The following is a 17,165-nucleotide window of genomic DNA, read 5'->3' as shown; positions in this document are numbered from 1 at the left end:
TCAGGGCATTAACGTTGAGGCCCCTATGCCTGAACTGGACCTCGCTCCAAGCGTTTCACACATGTGTTCACTGATCCTCTCGGAGTGTCGCATTCTGGATAGTGCTACCCCGAATTCAATTGGTGACTTATAAAGTTGTGGAACTGGGATTTGAACCTAGTCCTTTCGGGTTTCATGGCCAGCGGACACATAAATACTTGGCTTACAGAGAGACATGAACAGTGAAGTAGGTGCTTTGGAACTCTGGGTTACAAAAGTTAATAGACTCAGAATCTCAGAGCGTAAAGTGCAGTGGGGATGAGAAACAAGCACCTGTTGGAACAAACTCCGCGGGGTCCGCACATCTTGGTGGTGGTTTTGAATCGCAGACCCCCTGGGTCTGCGGGCGATGGGAGACCTGTGACTGGTTTTCAGTACCAATGGGACCTCAGGGAACTCGGGCGCTTTCTTGTGCTGGAGTTGTCTCCACTGCGACGTGGGTGCCTTCATAACCTCTGAGGCTATTGTGTGGGACAGGGGTCTGTGTTTTACTGAGAACCTACTGTGCGTCGGACCCTCCCAGCATCATCGTCACCGCACAGCCTCCCATTTCACTCTCGCAGTGTCACCGTGGGCAGAAAACATGATGCCTCTTGCTATGAACTCCAGAGAAGGCGTTTGAATTTGCCTGCAAAGGCTGAGTTGCTTGCAGCCAATCACCCCCCCCCCAACTTTTCCATTATGGCAAATGAGACAAAGTGTGGGTGGGGGCAGGAGAAGCAACCTTTGAAAACAAACATTAGTGTCAGATTATAGTTTTCTGGGGTTGAATGAGGGAAGATCAGAGGAAAGATAGATTTTAACCAGCAGTACCCAGTTACTGTTTAACCCTCTGCAGGCCGAGCCCGTTACAAGGGTGCCCGGGATTTAGTTATTCTGACCACTGGGCCAGGCAGTCCATCCCAGAGGTGGCCTGACCTGTGGACAGAGCATGGACTCTGGGCTAGTCACGCCCCAGGTGACACTGGACACACTGCCTGTTTGCCACATGCTCTTTCCCCCCTTCTAACCAGGTTTTAATACGCACGGAGGAGCAGGGCTCCGTCCTTCTTGGCTGCTGCCTTCCTGGTGGCTGCAAGGACTGTACCCGGCTCCTCTCTCTCCCTCTTGGCATGAGTGTGCGTCCCCTTGATGAACTTCAGGGCCCTCTCATCCTTAGAGACCTTGAGCAGATCCCTGGCTTGCTGCCCACGGGGGGCAACGCCATGCCTCCCGAACCCTGTCCTGCTTGAGGAGGTGCCTGCTCTCGGTCCTGGTCCCCGAGTGGCCCTTGTTGAGGCCCATGGCCGTGGGCTAGCATGGGGCTGTGTCTGCTGCTCCTCCATGGCCGCCTGCCCCGTGCTCTCTGTCCTGTCGTTACTCTCAGTTGTCTCCTCTCTTAAGTGGGGGTGTTAATGCTGCACCTCAAGCATGCTGGGAAGATGGGTGGAGGTAGCAAACACGCAGCTGCTCTGCAGCTCCTGGCAGACAGGAGCTTCTCAGTCGGTGACTCGTGGCGGGGTCACTGTCCTTGGTACTGCCATCCCCTCCCCGGTCCTTGCTGGAGGAACAGGCAGCCGAGCCAGGGATGGAGGGCTGGGAGGAGCCTGCGCTTTGACCCTCTCTGTGTGCATGCGGTTGCCTGGGGCTCAGCCTGAATGCACCCCTTACTGTAGGTCAGTGCTAGCGTGGCCGTGAGCACACGAGATCAGTCTGGTCTGTAGTTGGCCAGAGTGTTGACCGTTCTCCACTCGGTAGGGAGAGGGGTGGACACGGTAGAGCTGGGCTCCTCAGCAGGCCCGTGGGAGCCGATTCTGGCCAGGCCAAGCCCTGCCCAGGACCACAGGGCCTTTCTGGCCCTTTCTGCAATTCCTGGGGAGAGGGCAACCCTCCCTGGGTTCTCGAATAGCGCCTTGACCTTACACCCAAAAAGCAGAGGCCAGGCTCACACTTGGAAACAGCTCCCATGCCGCCGTGGGGCCCCCAGCACTGTGCACAGCCTCGGGCCAGGTGTGGGCCCACTGCCACGGTGCCTTGATGGCATGAAATACGGCACAGGTTTGAAGTTCCAACCTAGACGTGTCTCTGTTAGAATTTATTATTCATGAAGGTAATTTAAAAGCATGACAGTTTGAGAAGCACACACAAGCCTCATCATTCTCCCCTCCAACACAACCGTTTTTATTTTAGTGCCTTCCATCCCAGGCTAATCCATATGGATACATATTTTTATATAGTGGTTTCATTGTATATGTGAAATTTTGTCTTCTGCTTTTTCATTTAACGTGCTGTAAGCATTTGGCAAATGACTATGTGATCTATATAACATACACACCCCCTTTTTTGAGAGAGATTTGTTTTTGCATTTATTCATTGGTTGCTTCTTATATGTGCTCTGGCGGGGAATCAAACCCACAACATTGGCATATCAGGATGCTGCTCTTATCAATTGATCTACCTGGCCAGGGTTACAATTACAGTTCTTAATGGTTGCACAATGTTTTTTTGAAGGTTTGTAATGTAATTTAACCAACCTCTTATTGGAGCGTGCTTCGTTTTTTCTTTTTTCCTCTTATAAACAATGTTACGACATTCATGCATAAAATTTGTTCCTTATTTCAGGTTCATTAGGATAAATTGGAAATGCGATTTCTGAGATTGAATCTCATGTGTCTTTCTAGTTCTTGATTTGTGGTGCCAAATTGCTTTCCAGTTGGGTTAACTAATTCACTCTTTCCTTTTTCTTTTAAATAAAATAGTGGGTCGTTTGCAGCCTGTGTTGTCTGTCACACCATATCCTGGAATAGCATGGAAAATGTCCCAGCTGGTGGAGGCAGAGAACGGACGTGGAAATAAGTGCGCTAGGGATAAGGCATCCAATAGCTCGTCCCTGGCTGTCCAGCCCGTCCCGACGACACAACACAGGAGGGAGGGAGGCTCCTGTGGCAGCCCGCAGCCCTGGACCACACCAGCGGACCCGGCCCCCTGGGGGATGGGGCCCGTCTCGGGTGCAGGCCTCTGCACACCCTGCTGCACGTCACTCACGGAGGGGGGTGGGCGGGAGCGCTCCGCTTGGCCTCTGTGCTCTGACCTCAGAGAGCTTGGAGCTGCGGGACAAAGACTGCTTTGCCACAGGCCCAGGTAGAGTCTGGGCCCTGGTCGTCCTGTGGCCACCACCTCTCCCAGGTGCTTACTTACCTGTGAGATGGGCCTGTGGCACACGAGAAACCCTTTGTGGAAGATGAATTTGTAATAGATAAAATAAAGACCTTATTGGGGACACGGATTCAGGGCGACCCTTCTAGGGCTTTTGGGCAGTGTTCACGTGGCAGGTAGTCCAGGAACCCTAAGAAAAGAGGACGTTAATGAGAATATGGAAAAATCTTAAATGAATAAAAATAAATGCCGTACAGTTTGCATTTACTGGTGCTCATTTGTTAGAAGCTCGAGGAAATGTCTCCCCACCATCTCTCTGAAACTATCTCCCCTGGGGACAGATGACCCGCATCTTCCAAGGTGTGGCTCACACCGTGGTGTTTCTGGTCTTCCAGCCACACCCACTAGTCATCTAAAACAAACACATGCAGGTCACCATCGTCTTGCCTGTTAACCTCAATGTAAATTACCATACATTTTTCAAGCACCTCCTCCTCCAGCCTTCAGGTTACCCTGCCTTGACCTTGGCCCTGCAGATATGCTGGGCTCAGTGGGCAGCCTCTTCCTCTCCCCTCACATCTCTGGTTCTTCCCTTTTCCCAACATCCAGGCCTCTCTGACTTTAATTGCCCCCAAAGGGAGGTGAGTGACATCTAACTTGTACGTGAACCGAGAGTCCCCCCTTGGGAAGCCGGGGTGATTGACTTCAAGGGGGAGAACCTCTGTGTCCACCCGGTGGGTAGTCGAGGGGAGTGAGAGAGGGGACACCAGCGCTGACCCAGGATGTCACTCACACTGGTCATTGTACCTGGGCCAGACTGCCAGGAATTTCTGACTCTGTGATGCTTTGTGAGTAGATAAGGGCGGGGGGCGGGGCTGGCTGGAGATGCTCTTCAAAACAAACTCAAGATCTGACATCCATGGGGCATCGCATCCATCCTTTCCCATAGCCAGTATTGACTAGGCCTCAGGGGAAGGGGTTTGATGGGAGAACACATGCCTTGTACATATGAGCTGGCGGCCCCTACTGGTGACAGGGCGGCATTGTAGCACGGTTCTACGAGACCTGATTAACCTGTGAGCTGAATCAAAACGAGGGAGTTACTCTGCCAGAGGGTTGACAGTGACCTCCTAGGGGTCCTGGTGGTGACTCGGGCTGGGGGGGGGGAGAGGGGGGAGGGGAGAGTGTGGCATGACAGCACCAGGCTGATGGGGCTTCACTGGACTGATGCCTGCCTGCTCCACCTCTCTCCTACCAGCTTTATTCTCTTATCTCTTGGGAATTCTTATTTTTTAATTTTAAAAATACAGTTGACTTTTACAGTAAGTCATTGGGGAAGAATATTCTAAAATACTTTCTGTCTTTTGGCCTGAAAAAGACGTTTTGTAGTGCCATTTGCTGGAATTAACCCCCTCTCTAAAGTAAGAGGACCTGCCGCAGCTAACACGGAGAATCCCTCCCAACAAGACACAGGCAGCAGCGGAGGAGGGGCTTCGTCTGAGAGCCCCTAGCAGGGGCGGCCGGTCCTCTGCCTTCAGCAAGAAAGGGCGGCATCAGAGCAGGCACCAGACCTGGAGGCGCAGGTGGCTCCTCATTGTGGCACGTGCTCATCTCCTCAGTGGGCTCTAGTTCCGTCGCCTCCCAGGCCTCTGCTGCACCTGGCTTCAGGGACCTTTTAGACCTGAGCCAGGAGCCGCCGGGTTTCATGAGCTCCTATTTCGAAGCAGGAATAAGGAGAAGCTGCATGGCGATCGGCTGGCTGTGCTCTCTCCCTGCTCCGGGCCACCTGCTGCTTGGGCCATCTACCGAGAGCACAGGAGTTCAGGAGGGGCTGACTGCTCTTGAGAAGGAGATTGCGGCATGAGATAGATTGCTCCTGGGCCTGTGTCTCGTTGCGAAGTCAGCATTTATCCAGAGGTTCACCTGATTTCTGGAGGGAGAGGGAGTGGAAACGGCTGAAAATCGCCACTGAACGCAGACGGATGCCCAGGAAACACGTAGTTGCCAGCCGTTGGGCCCGGGAGAGTTTAATGCAGGTACCCTCCTTTTCTGTAAGTAAGATTTATGCATATATTTTATTTTTCACTTTTTCAAAAACTTAATTTTTTAGACTTCAGTTTTAGATTGCCAGAAGAAAAAATAGACACATAGGACAGAGTTCTGGTGTGACCAGCACCCAGCTTCCCCCATGTTGATGTCTTAAGTCAGTCTGAGCCATGTCATGTTGAAAGAACCAGTGCTGACACGCCGTTAGTGACTCAGGTCCTGCGTTTTCCCCTCAGTGCCCACTTTCTCGCCTGACACCTCATCCACATGCCACGTTCCATCCGGTCAGCGTGTCTTCAGGCTCCCTTGGCCGTGACTGTTTCTCAGCCTTGTTTTTGATGACCTTGACCATCTTGAGGAGTCCCAGTCAGGGGCTCTGTGGCATGTCCCTCAGCTGGGGTTTGTCTGCTCTTTTTCTCACCATGAGACAGTGGTCGTGGGTTTCAGGGAAGAAGACCACCGGGGTGACAGGTGCATAAAATTTAAAAAGTCAGTGAAGGAGCTAATTATAGGTGAAAGGAGGAAGTTCGGTAGCCCGAGAACAAGAACTCAAAGAGGGGTGAAGGCTGGACCCTCATATTGGAGGAAGGCAAGTTCAACGTTCTCAACGACGGGAGTCGTGTCTGGCTCAGAAGAGCTTTGCAGGTCAGCGGGGCCCTGCCAGTCACATCCATCGCTGCAGGACCCAGGATGAGTGCGGTTTTACATTTCCGTGTTACACTCTGGAAATGGAGGCCCAGAGCGGCAGCCTGAGTTGCCCGGGGCGGTGGAGGTAGACCAGCACTGATCTGCCAGTGGCCGAGCCTTTCCTGGTTGCATTGTGGGCGTTTGGAGTTTCTAGACTGATCAGGCTGGCCATCATCTGCGTGTGGCCACAGGGCTTGCGGGGAAAGCAGCTGGCTGACCAGCTGTGGAGCGAGTGTGCAAGGCGGTGTGCTAGGCCCTCCGCCTGTGAGGAAACTTCAGTAACAGGACTCAGCGATGTTATCGCAGCTCTTGACTTCAGCACAAGCAAGCGGCTGTTACAGCTCCCAAATGTCAGGCAGCCCCGTGGCGTTTCTCACCAGCTTGCTTTTCTTTGAGGGTACCCCGTAAAATAAACGAAGCAGTGACCTTTATGATCATATATCTTTTATTGGAGAGGAAGTGATTACGGACGAAGCAGACTGTGACTTTGAACTCACGGTAGAAATTTGCTCCCCTCCCATTGAGTTTCATCAGCCCCATTGGCATCATGACCCTGAAACTTGACACCCAGGAAGCCAGTGGTTCTCAACCCTGCCTGCCCTGGAGCTTCAGGGATACACCCAGGTGGGCCCCTCCCCAGAGGCCGTGATTCAATGGGCTGCCGCAGGACCCGGCCCTGGGGAAGGCCTTTCCATCTGGCTCCTCCACACCTGGGGCTCTATCCAGGTCCTGATTCGTGAACCCTCCCACCTTTCCAGTCTTATCTGAGTCAGGGTTGGAAAACTGACCTGCGGTTGCTCTTGGAAGCTCACCTGGGCTTTTCTCGCACCTCCAGCTTGTTGGCCCAGCCCCCTAGGGATGAAACCTGGGGAGGGGGTTGGGGGAGGTGGGTTCTCACTGCCACGCCTGCACCAAATACGTGTTTAGAAACAGTTGAGCGACTGAGCCACGCGTGGTCTGGTCTGTAGGGTGTGCCGCGTCCCCTTCCTGTTCTAATGCCCCCGAGGAGGGAAGATGACACTCTTCCTTTAAAGGCAGCTCTTCATCCAGAGGAGAACCAGTCCTTTTCCTAAATGCCCGGGTGGATACCTGTGTTTGCAGAGCGCAAGCTTTGGTTGTAGGGGGAGTTTCAAGTGTTCAAAGTGACCTCCTAGCCTACTTATGGGTGCCTCCCGTTGGCCCTCTGGCATTTTCTCAGGGCCCAGTGAGTTAAAATTATGTCTATCCATTTGTTAGTATGTCACACATCCTATTTAGGAAATAGAAGTTCAGAGAGTGACACCATATCTCAGTAGGATTCTCCATCCTCTCTCAGGAAGACCTAGGGATTTCCACTGCGCCACCCTGCTGGGACTCCCCCTGGAGAATTAGAAACCTAGATAGTCCTTCTGGTTCCCCTGTCATCACTTTCTCCTGAGGGTGCTGGCTTGCAGGAGGTCTTGGTCTTTCCGCAGGTCTGCTCTTCAAATGTGCCTTTCAAGTAAACATGTTAGTGTTGTGTCCTAGCTTGGCGGCAGCTCTCAGGAAATGGGCCATGGACATTTCAATGACATCTGTTTAACAGAGCTGGCACCCTGGCTGTTTTCCTTCAGAGCCTGCCTGTCGGGTACGGGTGGGTTGCAATGGCGGTGACTCCCCATCCGTCATGAAGTAGCGGTGGAATGCAGACAGTGTTGAGAAGGGCATCAGCCTTCGGATGCCATTTCTGGTAACAGCCCTCCTCTGAGCCTGTGGCTGAGTCAGCCGAAATAACTTAACAGTGAGAACATGTGTTTCAGTAAGGAGAGATGGAAAGCAACCTGTTTAGTCTCTTTTTTCCTTCCACGGTGATGGTTTTCCCTTGGTTAACAGATACAGCGTGAGCCGCCTCAGTCTCTAGGAGCGGCCCTCGGGAGTGTGCCGGTGTCTGGGTGTTCTGCGTTACCAGCTGGTGTGCGTGAGCATGTCTGTTCTGCGTGGTGTTTCGCAGCGTGAAACCCTGCCCCGGTGGTGACCACCAGCGCAGTCGGGCTGCGTGGGCCCGCCCCTCTCGTGACTCAGCCCTGCACCCTTGTCGCCGCGCAGCCCCCACACTGAGTAACTGGGTTCAGTGCTGTCCTGTCTGCCCTTGGAATGTTCTCAGCTCCTCTCTGCCACTGTCATGTCTTGCGACGGTGATAAGCATGGCGGTTTTAGAGCATGTTCGCCGGCTCTCTGACAGTCCCCACAAAACAGGGCTCCAGGTCCCTGCCCCTTGGGTGTGGCCGGACACAGGGACTTGCTTCTGACAGTGTATGAGTTCCAAGACCAGGACACAAAAGGGGTCCTGATGTCCTCCCTGTTCCCGCTGTCTCTCCCTGTCCCCCTCTCTGGGGTCACTGACTATGGGGGAGCCCACTGCCACGCTGTGAGGACCTGCAAGAGCCCCCTGTACACGGGTCTGTGGGGTGGAGCGGGCCCCCCCGCCTGCAGCCGCGTGAGTGAACAGCACTGGCCACAGCCCCCTGGCCCTGGTCAGACCTGGTGGGGGCAGCCTTCTGGGGACCGTGGGCCTGAGCCACCCTGTCTCCTGACCCGCGGAAGCTGTGTGAGCGAATAGTGTTTGTTGTGTCGAGGTACTAAGTTTTGAGGGGTTTCTTCTGCATCAGTTGAGAACACAGCCCTCTGGATCCCTTCCCTCATCGGGGAACTGCAGGGCTGAACTCAATAGCGCCCCTGACAGGTGGGTGGCCATCTATCAGCGCTGCTGCCCCAGCCAGCAGGTCTTCGTCTGCCTGCCCCAACCCCCCATGTCCTCTGACCCGGCCAGCAGCGTCCGCGGCCCCGTCCTTCAAGGTACAGCCTGCCCTTCACAGCATCTGGCAGACACCCTGTCTCCAGTGAAGCCAAGCCCATTCTGTACTTATTTATTCTTGTGTGGAAGCAGGGACAGATTGTGTTGCGAACCTAGTGGGGAATATTCTTTTCATAATTAATCCTATATTTACACTTAATTAATTTTCATAACTACCCAATAAACCAACCATTTGGAGTTTCTGTTTCTGAAAATTATGTCACTTTATTAAAAGTCATTGCTCTCTCATCTACTTTGAAATGGGCTGAACTTGGCTGCTGATTAGACAGGTCCTCTCTAATTGCGGCTGATAAGTAGACATCTCAGTCATCCAGGTCATCTGATCCCCCTGCAGACCGGACTCAGTTCCATCTGTGCCTCGGGTGACAGGCCACCACNACCCGCGGAAGCTGTGTGAGCCAGTAGTGTTTGTTGTGTCGAGCTACTAAGTTTTGAGGGGTTTCTTCTGCATCAGTTGAGAACACAGCCCTCTGATCCCTTCCCTCATCGGGGAACTGCAGGGCTGAACTCAATAGCGCCCCTGACAGGTGGGTGGCCATCTCTCAGCGCTGCTGCCCCAGCCAGCAGGTCTTCGTCTGCCTGCCCCAACCCCCCCATGTCCTCTGACCCAGGCAGCAGCATCCGCGGCCCTGTCCTTCAAGGTACAGCCTGCCCTTCACAGCGTCTGGCAGACACCCTGTCTCCAGTGAAGCCAAGCCCATTCTGTACTTATTTATTCTTGTGTGGAAGCAGGGACAGATTGTGTTGCGAACCTAGTGGGGAATATTCTTTTCATAATTAATCCTATATTTACACTTAATTAATTTTCATAACTACCCAATAAACCAACCATTTGGAGTTTCTGTTTCTGAAAATTATGTCACTTTATTAAAAGTCATTGCTCTCTCATCTACTTTGAAATGGGCTGAACTTGGCTGCTGATTAGACAGGTCCTCTCTAATTGCGGCTGATAAGTAGACATCTCAGTCATCCAGGTCATCCGATCTCCCTGCAGACCAGACTCAGTTCCATCTGTGCCTCGGGTGACAGGCCACCACCGGTGTGGGGACAGCGTGGCAGGGTATGCGCTGGGAGCGCTCAGGTGGGGAGCCCTGAGCAGACTCAGGTCTCTGGTCACAACTGCCACCTCGGTAAACCGCTGAGCAGGGGACAGCAGCCGGGGGTAGCATCATCTGAAATGGCGGCCGAGGGGGAGGGGAGCCTCGGGGCCGAGGGCAAGGCTCCCCGGGTCCTCCCTGAGGCTGCATGCGGGGCAGCGGCACCCTCCGCTCTGCGTGCCTCCCCTGAAGATATGTTTTCATTGATGTGACAGAGAGAGAGAGATCCGTGTGAGAAAGAAATATTGATCACTTGCCTCCCGTACACACTTCAAGCAGGGATCGAACCTGCAAAATCTGGTGGACAGGGACGATGCTCCAGCTAACAGAGCCAGCCAGCCAGGGCTCCGCCTGGCCTGGTCTGGTAGGCAGAGTCCCGGACCCCTGGTTCAGTCGCCCTGACAACTCAGCTCGCAGTCGGAACACCGGTCCCGCCTCGTCTGTGTCCGCCTGAGGCCCTGTCCATCGGGGCCAGTCACCGTGGGTCCTGTGCAGCCTCCCTCCCTCCCTCGGGGTCAGGAGGAAACACAGCGCTGGGTCAGTGTCCTGGGAAACAGCAGCCCACGCCTGCACTGGGTCACCAGCTTTGAATTCTCGGAGACTTCTGACCCGCCTTCAAACGGCATGTTTACTCCTCATTCTCTGCAGTTTATACTCGTCACTGAAAAGAGGGCCTGTCCCTCATGTCCTGTAACCGGGAGAAAACAGACGCATCAGTTGGTGGCTCACCAGATCCACTGGGAAGAGCCTCCTCCCCACATTTGCATTCAGTGCATTTCCAGTTTCCAAGGAGCCCCGCCCCCTGCAGTGAAGTCTCAAAATGTGTGTAAATGTTGCGGCGGGTGGGGGGTGCACCCTAATGACAAGCTTCCTCCACAGTGTGGGCCGCAGAGCCAGGAAAATCAGTCTAAGAAGTACAGTAAGAATGTATACATATATTTTTGCTATTGGGATACAAAAGAAAGGTGACATTTCTCCTTCCTTCCAAGGACCCGGAATGTATTTGAATCCCTGACATTTGTGAGATGGGCAGAGATGGCAGTAAGGTGCCGAGGACACCCGCCACACAGCTGTGCTCGGGCAAGCGGGGTACTCGAGGCTGCAGCCCAGTGCCCACGACAGGGAAGTTAGGCAGTGTGCTAAGACCCCAATGTCATTGGCACAGCTGTGGCTGGGACCCAGGGCTCTGGCTCCTGGGCCAGGGCTCTCCCCAGTGTGCCTTATGCCCTGCTTGTCCCTTAAAAGTTGGCATTCCCCCGGCCTCTGTTCTCTGGGCTCATAGCCTCCCTGGTCTCTCTCTCGCTCACCAGTACCTATGGTTGCCTCCTGCCTTCCCAGAACTCCAGGCGTGAGCCTGCACCTGTTTCCCAGGTACCTCCTCCTGGCATCTTACGGCAGCCTCGACATTTCCAAAACAATTCGTCTTTACTTCTGGGTGCTGCTCCTTACCCCACTGAGACCACCTTCCCACATTTTTATTGGTGCATGGCACTCCCATCTGTGAAACGTCCACACCGTCTGCCTGTCGTCTCTGCTTCCTTCCTCCCTCCATCCAATCCTCCTCCATCGCCCCCGCCCCCACGTATGGCTCTGCCTGTCTCTAGGGGTTTGACTGAACCCACCTTCCCTTGCTGCATCGGCATCGTGGCCTCTGGCCTCTCTCTTGCCCCCTGCCCCCAAGTCTGCTCCTGGTAGCACATGCAGAGGGATGTGTGTAGAACACAAGTCTCAGGCTATCTTGCCACTCGCATGGCTTCCCACCATCTTCCTTTCCCTTTGTCCCCTCCATCCGGGACCATCCTCTCCTCACCCCCACCCCACCCGCATCGTGCCTCCTTGCCGGCTCAGTTCTCGACTCCCTCAGGCCTGTGCTGAGGTGTTGCTCCTCGGGCAGGCACTTCCCCACGTTCTCGCTGGTGCCCCTGCCTACCCCTCCCTGTGCAGGACGTGTGGCACTGCGCTGTCATGGCCCACCGCTCATCTGAGCCTGGCTGTGGGCATCCCACCAAGACGAAGCTGCCTGGTCCCCACTGTATCTGTGGGGTCTTTCCTACCGGCCAGCAAAGGCTGGGGGTGACAGTAGGAGGGAGCCGAAAATGACAAGTGTCTGGAAGCTGTAGAAGGCTGTGGGTTGTACGTGGGTGGGCGCTGTCCCAGCCTGTGATCCTGCCGGTCATCCTGTGCTCTCAGGAATGTACTGTGATCGGACATCGAGGGGGCACTTGGTGTGCTGTTTGACCTTGGCCGTCAGGTTGGTGGGGAGGGAGCTGTCTTAGCTGAAGGCAGCGCAGTAGAATGATTGATACCAGGGACCCCAGGACTGGTTCCCTGGGGTTCAGGTCTGGGTTTACTATGTACTTGTGTTGCCTCGGCTTCTCCATCTGTGAAGCAGCGTGGCAACAGCCCCGTAAGGAAGATCCGTGTGCGCGCTGCGTCCGCAGCGGGGCTCGGCCCATCGTCGTGCTGTGCGGGTGTCAGACAGGGGCCAAGGTGACCCCTACCTTCTCTGCTCCCCTTCGTCATTATGGGCTTCATTTTACTCTGGGGACAGGTAGTTAGCACGGTCATCTGGGCTCAGCCGCTCTGATGGTCTGTGTCTGCACAGCCAAGGAGGAGTTAGGAAAGGCGGGGCTGCCGCGGGGCAGGAAGCTGTGCGTGCGCAGTGCCTGGTGCTCCCAAGTGACCCTGAGCATTGTTCCGCCTGCTGGCCACGATGCGGTGCCCCAGTAGACGCAGGTCCTGGCTCTGGCAGGGCCGTGTGGTGGGCATGGTGGATTGGCGGGGACCGGGGGGTTAAGGAATGTCTCGTATGGACTACTCAGTCTTGTTTATGGGGGGAAACATTTCTGATCAAACGTCCATGCAGCTGTTGATGGGGTGAACACTCCAGATGATGCCTGATTCCCACGTGGAGAAAACAAGACCACAGTCCTGGGCCCCACCTAACAAGTGTGCTTTTGAACTTTTTCAGGTACAAGGTTAAATGCTTTGGTCCATTAGGCAATGTATGTTGTAAGCCAAGTGCCTACAAACAAAAATTATTAGCCACAAAGTGTTACAAAATGAAAATTGATAAGGCTTCATTAAAAACATACACAGTGAGGTGCTGGCATCTTCATTACTTGCTGAATGTCAGATTCACACATATTTCCTAATATCGTAAGGCAGCTAGTAGGTGCGATTCTCTCCCTCCACGCATTTGCCAAGATTGCCGCAAAATCATTGGGAAAGTAAATTGGAAGTTTATTTATAACCATATAATTTCAAAAGCCAAATCATAAATATTTTTTATATATTTTTTGCAGCCAAAACGTTTTAATCGGGATGCAGATGAATTTTAAATGCAGTTATTGTGATGTAGGATAGGATCTTCAAATGTCTCGATCCTCGGGGTGCTCGAAAGCCTGAGCGTGGCCTTGTGATGGGCGGGGCTAGGACCAGCAGGTCCCTCACCCAACCCTGGTCTGCAGGAGAGTCGGGGAGCAGCGGGTGCCCTCCCGGCACTTCCTTGCAGCCGTGACGGGGGAACCTGCCACATCACATCACTGCAGGAGCCACTGCAGAAGAGGCTGGCCCCAGAGCATGGAAGCCTAGGCCCAGTTCCTCTGCCTCTGCTGGGCCTTTAGAGTAAAAACGCAGATGACAGGCAGAGCGGCTGCCTCTGGGGATAATGTGTGATCTGGCCTGGCCCGAGCATTTCCCTGCTTGCATCTTTCACTTTCCATTTTCAAGAGCCCCAGAGTCTCCAGGGGTCAACTTGGGCACCACACAAGGTCCCTGCTGGAGGTCCGTGTGGGTAAATTACCACCCATGGGGTATTTCGGATTTGGGTTCTATACAGAAACCGTTCCCATCTTACTCACAGGAATGAGATTCCAAGTGATTGAAAAATACATTTAGCTCTGTGGCCATGTAGTTGTTACTTAGTTTGATTTAATGTTGATAGATTAGAGTAAATTGTTTGCCCAGATGAGCTGAATAAATTCTGCCAGAGCTTCCGTCTTATTCAGGTTTCGCATTAAGCCCTTAATTTGCAGCTCTGTTCCATTGGCAGTCCTATTAGAGTAAGCCCTAGGAAGAGCTCCGCGGTCTTTTCCCCTCCCTCCGCTGATTTGTTATTCTCTGGAATGAAGCAAATCATTTAACAACCTCTGAGGAGGGCCCTGAGGGACCATCTGGTCCTGGGGTATCCTTAAACCACCTACGATGCCTAGAGAGCTGTCCTGATCTTAATGGCTTTAATTTAAGCACTATTAAACTCTTGTATTTAACCCACTTTCCCTATCTCCCTTCCTCAGTCTCCCGAACCCTCAAAGCCCTGGGAGTTTCCAGAGCATTTCTTTCCCGTAGGTACACGGTGCAGCTGTAAAATGAAGAGGGAGACGCAAGTCCCCCCTTAGAGGAAGCCATCCCCACACTTTTCTCCCCTTGCGTCTCTACCACCTGAGAAGTTCTCGGAGGCAGGTCCCGGAGAGGGGAGTTCTCTGTCACTCATCCTTGCGTCCTCAGGGCTTTTGGGCACCCGAGACTCAGTGTTTGTTGAACTGATAAATGAAAGCGCGCTGGAAGATCCAGTCAACTCACTCGGTGTCTCTGTCCCCCAGGAGGACTGGAACGAGATCGACCCGGTTCAAAAGAAAGACCTTCACCACAGCCACGGGGACGAGAAAGCACAGAGCGTGGAGACCCTCCCTCCAGGTATGACCGCTGCCCGCAGGCACCGGTTCTCTCTTGAGCTGGTGGCTGGTGGTAGGGAGTCCTGCCCGCCAACTGTGGATGAGCTTAATGTGGCATGTGGACAGAGGGGTAGAGAATGGATGTCACAGGGCGGGTGGGACAGTGTCCAAGAGCAGTATTTCGCTGACATCCTTTGGGCCCATTAGTGGGTGGTGACCTAAGTTCACTGGGAGGTGACCAAAATTTGTTGAGAGAAAAAGTAGAATGAAATAGAAAATACAGGATGGTATGTATCAGTTCACAGTTTTTTTAAAAGACTTTATTTTTTAGAGCAGTTTTAGGTTCACAGCAAAATTGAGCAGAAAGTACAGAAATTTCAGCCTCCCCGTCGTCCCCCACCAGAGGGGTGCATTTGTTAAAGGCGAACCAACATTGCTGTGTCACGATCACCCAAAGTCCATGGTTTGCACCGGGACTCACCCTTGCTGTCGTGTGATCAGTGGCAGGGACCCCCCATTCCAGCCTCATTCAGAACCGCTTCACTGCTCCAGAAACCCTCCGTGCTCCGCCTGCTCACCCCGCCCCCTCCCCCCATCCTGCCGACCACCAGGCCTTTTACTGTCTCCGTGTTCTTCTCCTTTTCCAGAAAGCCCTGTAGTTGGAATCACACAGTATGTGCAGCCTTTTCAGACTGGCTTCTCTCACTCAGTCGTCTGCGCGGAAGGGTCTTTGTGTCTGTTCATGGCCGGGTAGCATGTTTCATTTATCACCGAATAGTTCTGTATGGTCTGGTGTTCTACAATGTATTTATCCGTTCACCAACTCAAGGACACCTGATCGCTTGCTTCCAAGCTTTGGCAATTGTGGATAAAGCTGCTATACACATCTGTGTGCTGGTCTCGGTGCGAACTTCCGTTCATTCGGGTAAACGCCAGGGAGTGCGACAGCTGGGCCATGTAGTAGGGATGGGTTTATTTTTGTAAGAAACCACCTGACTGTCTTTGGAGAGTGGCTGCACTGTGTTGCATGCCCGCAGCAGTGAGGGAGAGCTCCCCTCGCTGCACGCCCTGAGCAGCCCTTGGTGTTGGCAGTGTTTCTGCCTTTGGCCATTCGAACAGGCTGGAAGCAGTTCTCATTTGAATTTCCCTGATGACATAGGGGGTGGGGCGTCTTTTCATGTGTCTGTTTGCCATGTGTGTATCTTCTTTGGGAAGGTGTCTTTTCAGGCCTTGGCCCATTTCATAATCGGGTTGTTCACCTTCTCACTGTTGAGTTTTAAGAGTTCTGTGTGTATTTGGGGTAACCGCTCCTTATCACATACATGGTTTGCAAATATGTTCTCTCAGTCTGTGGCCTATGTTCTTATTCTCCTGACAGTGTCTTCCCCAGAGCATAGCATTTTAAATTTATTTAAAATAAATGTTTATTTTTAGAGAGAAGGGAAGGGAGGGAGAGAAACAGTAATCAGTTGCCTTTCACACACACCCAACCGGGGAGCTGGCCCACAACCCAGGTACGTGCCCAGACCGGAATCGAACCAGTGACCTTTTGGTTCTCAAGCTAGTGCTCATTCCACTGAGCCAGACCTGCCGGGGCTAAAATTTTAATTTTAATAAAGTTCAGCTTATCAGTCTTTCATGGATCTTACCTTTGATACTATATTTAAAAAGTCACTCCGATAACAAAGGTCCCCTAGATTTTTCCCTTTGTTATCTTCTAGGAGCTTTACAATTTTACATTCCATAATTTTAGGTCTGTGATCTTTTTGAGTTGATTTTTGAGAAGAGTGTAAGGTCTGTTTCTACATTCTGAGTTTTGTTTTAGTTTTTGGTTTTGGTGGTTTTTGTTTTGTTTTGTTTTGTTTGCATGTGGATGTCACCCGTTTCAGTATTGTTTGTTGAAAAGACTCTCTGCTCCTTTGACAAGGATCTGTTGACTCTCTTTATGTCGATCTGTGTCCGGGCCCTCTGTCCTATTCCACAGATTCATTTTTCTCTCTTTCCCCAATATTGCACTGATCTGATTACTCTGCCTTCCTATTAAGTCTTAAAGTTGGGGAGTGCCCATCCTCCCACTCCGTCCTTTCCCTTCAGTGTCGTGTTGGCTGTTCCAGGTTCTTTGCCTTTCTGTATGAACTTGGGCATCAGCAGTTCGATACCCACAAAATCACTTACTGGGCTTTTGGTTTGGATTGTGTTGAATCTAAAGATCAAGCTGGTAAGAACTAACATCTTGATAATCCTGAGTCTTTAATATCACTCTATTTATTTAGTTCTTTTACAGTTTTTTCATCAGTTTTATACTTTTGCTCATATAAATTCTATGCCTATTTTGTTAGATGTATACCAAAGTATCTCATTTGGGGGGATGCTAATATAAGTGGTGTTACGTGTTTAATTTCAAAATCCACTTGTCCATTGTTGGTATGTAGGAAAGCAATTGACTTTTATGTAATAATCATGTTTCCTTTAATGTTGTCATAATTACTTATTGGTTCCAGGAGTTTTTTGTTGATTTTTTCAGGATTTCTACATGGACAATCATGTCATCTGTGGCCAAAGACAGTTTACTTCATTCTTCTCCATCTGTGTTACACCTTGGTTTTTCTTGTCTTACTGCATGGGCGAGGACTTCTAGTGCAAGGTGGAGAA

General features: G+C 52.3%; 1 protein-coding gene across 1 annotated transcript in view; it reads left to right on the top strand.

The window, feature by feature from the left end:
• Positions 1-17,165, top strand: part of GALNT2 (polypeptide N-acetylgalactosaminyltransferase 2) — a 153,369-nt gene that overhangs the window by 71,627 nt on the left and 64,577 nt on the right. The window contains exon 2 of the mRNA XM_037069509.1: positions 14,442-14,535. Coding sequence (XP_036925404.1) covers positions 14,442-14,535 — 94 coding nt within the window. The remainder of the gene's footprint in view (positions 1-14,441; positions 14,536-17,165) is intronic.

The sequence above is a fragment of the Sturnira hondurensis genome, unplaced genomic scaffold (assembly GCF_014824575.4).
Source record: "Sturnira hondurensis isolate 20B ecotype Veracruz unplaced genomic scaffold, ASM1482457v3 Scaffold0018525, whole genome shotgun sequence".
Lineage (NCBI taxonomy): Eukaryota > Metazoa > Chordata > Mammalia > Chiroptera > Phyllostomidae > Sturnira > Sturnira hondurensis.
The sequence above is the reverse complement of the archived record's forward strand: the minus strand, read 5'-3'. Positions and strand labels throughout refer to the sequence as shown.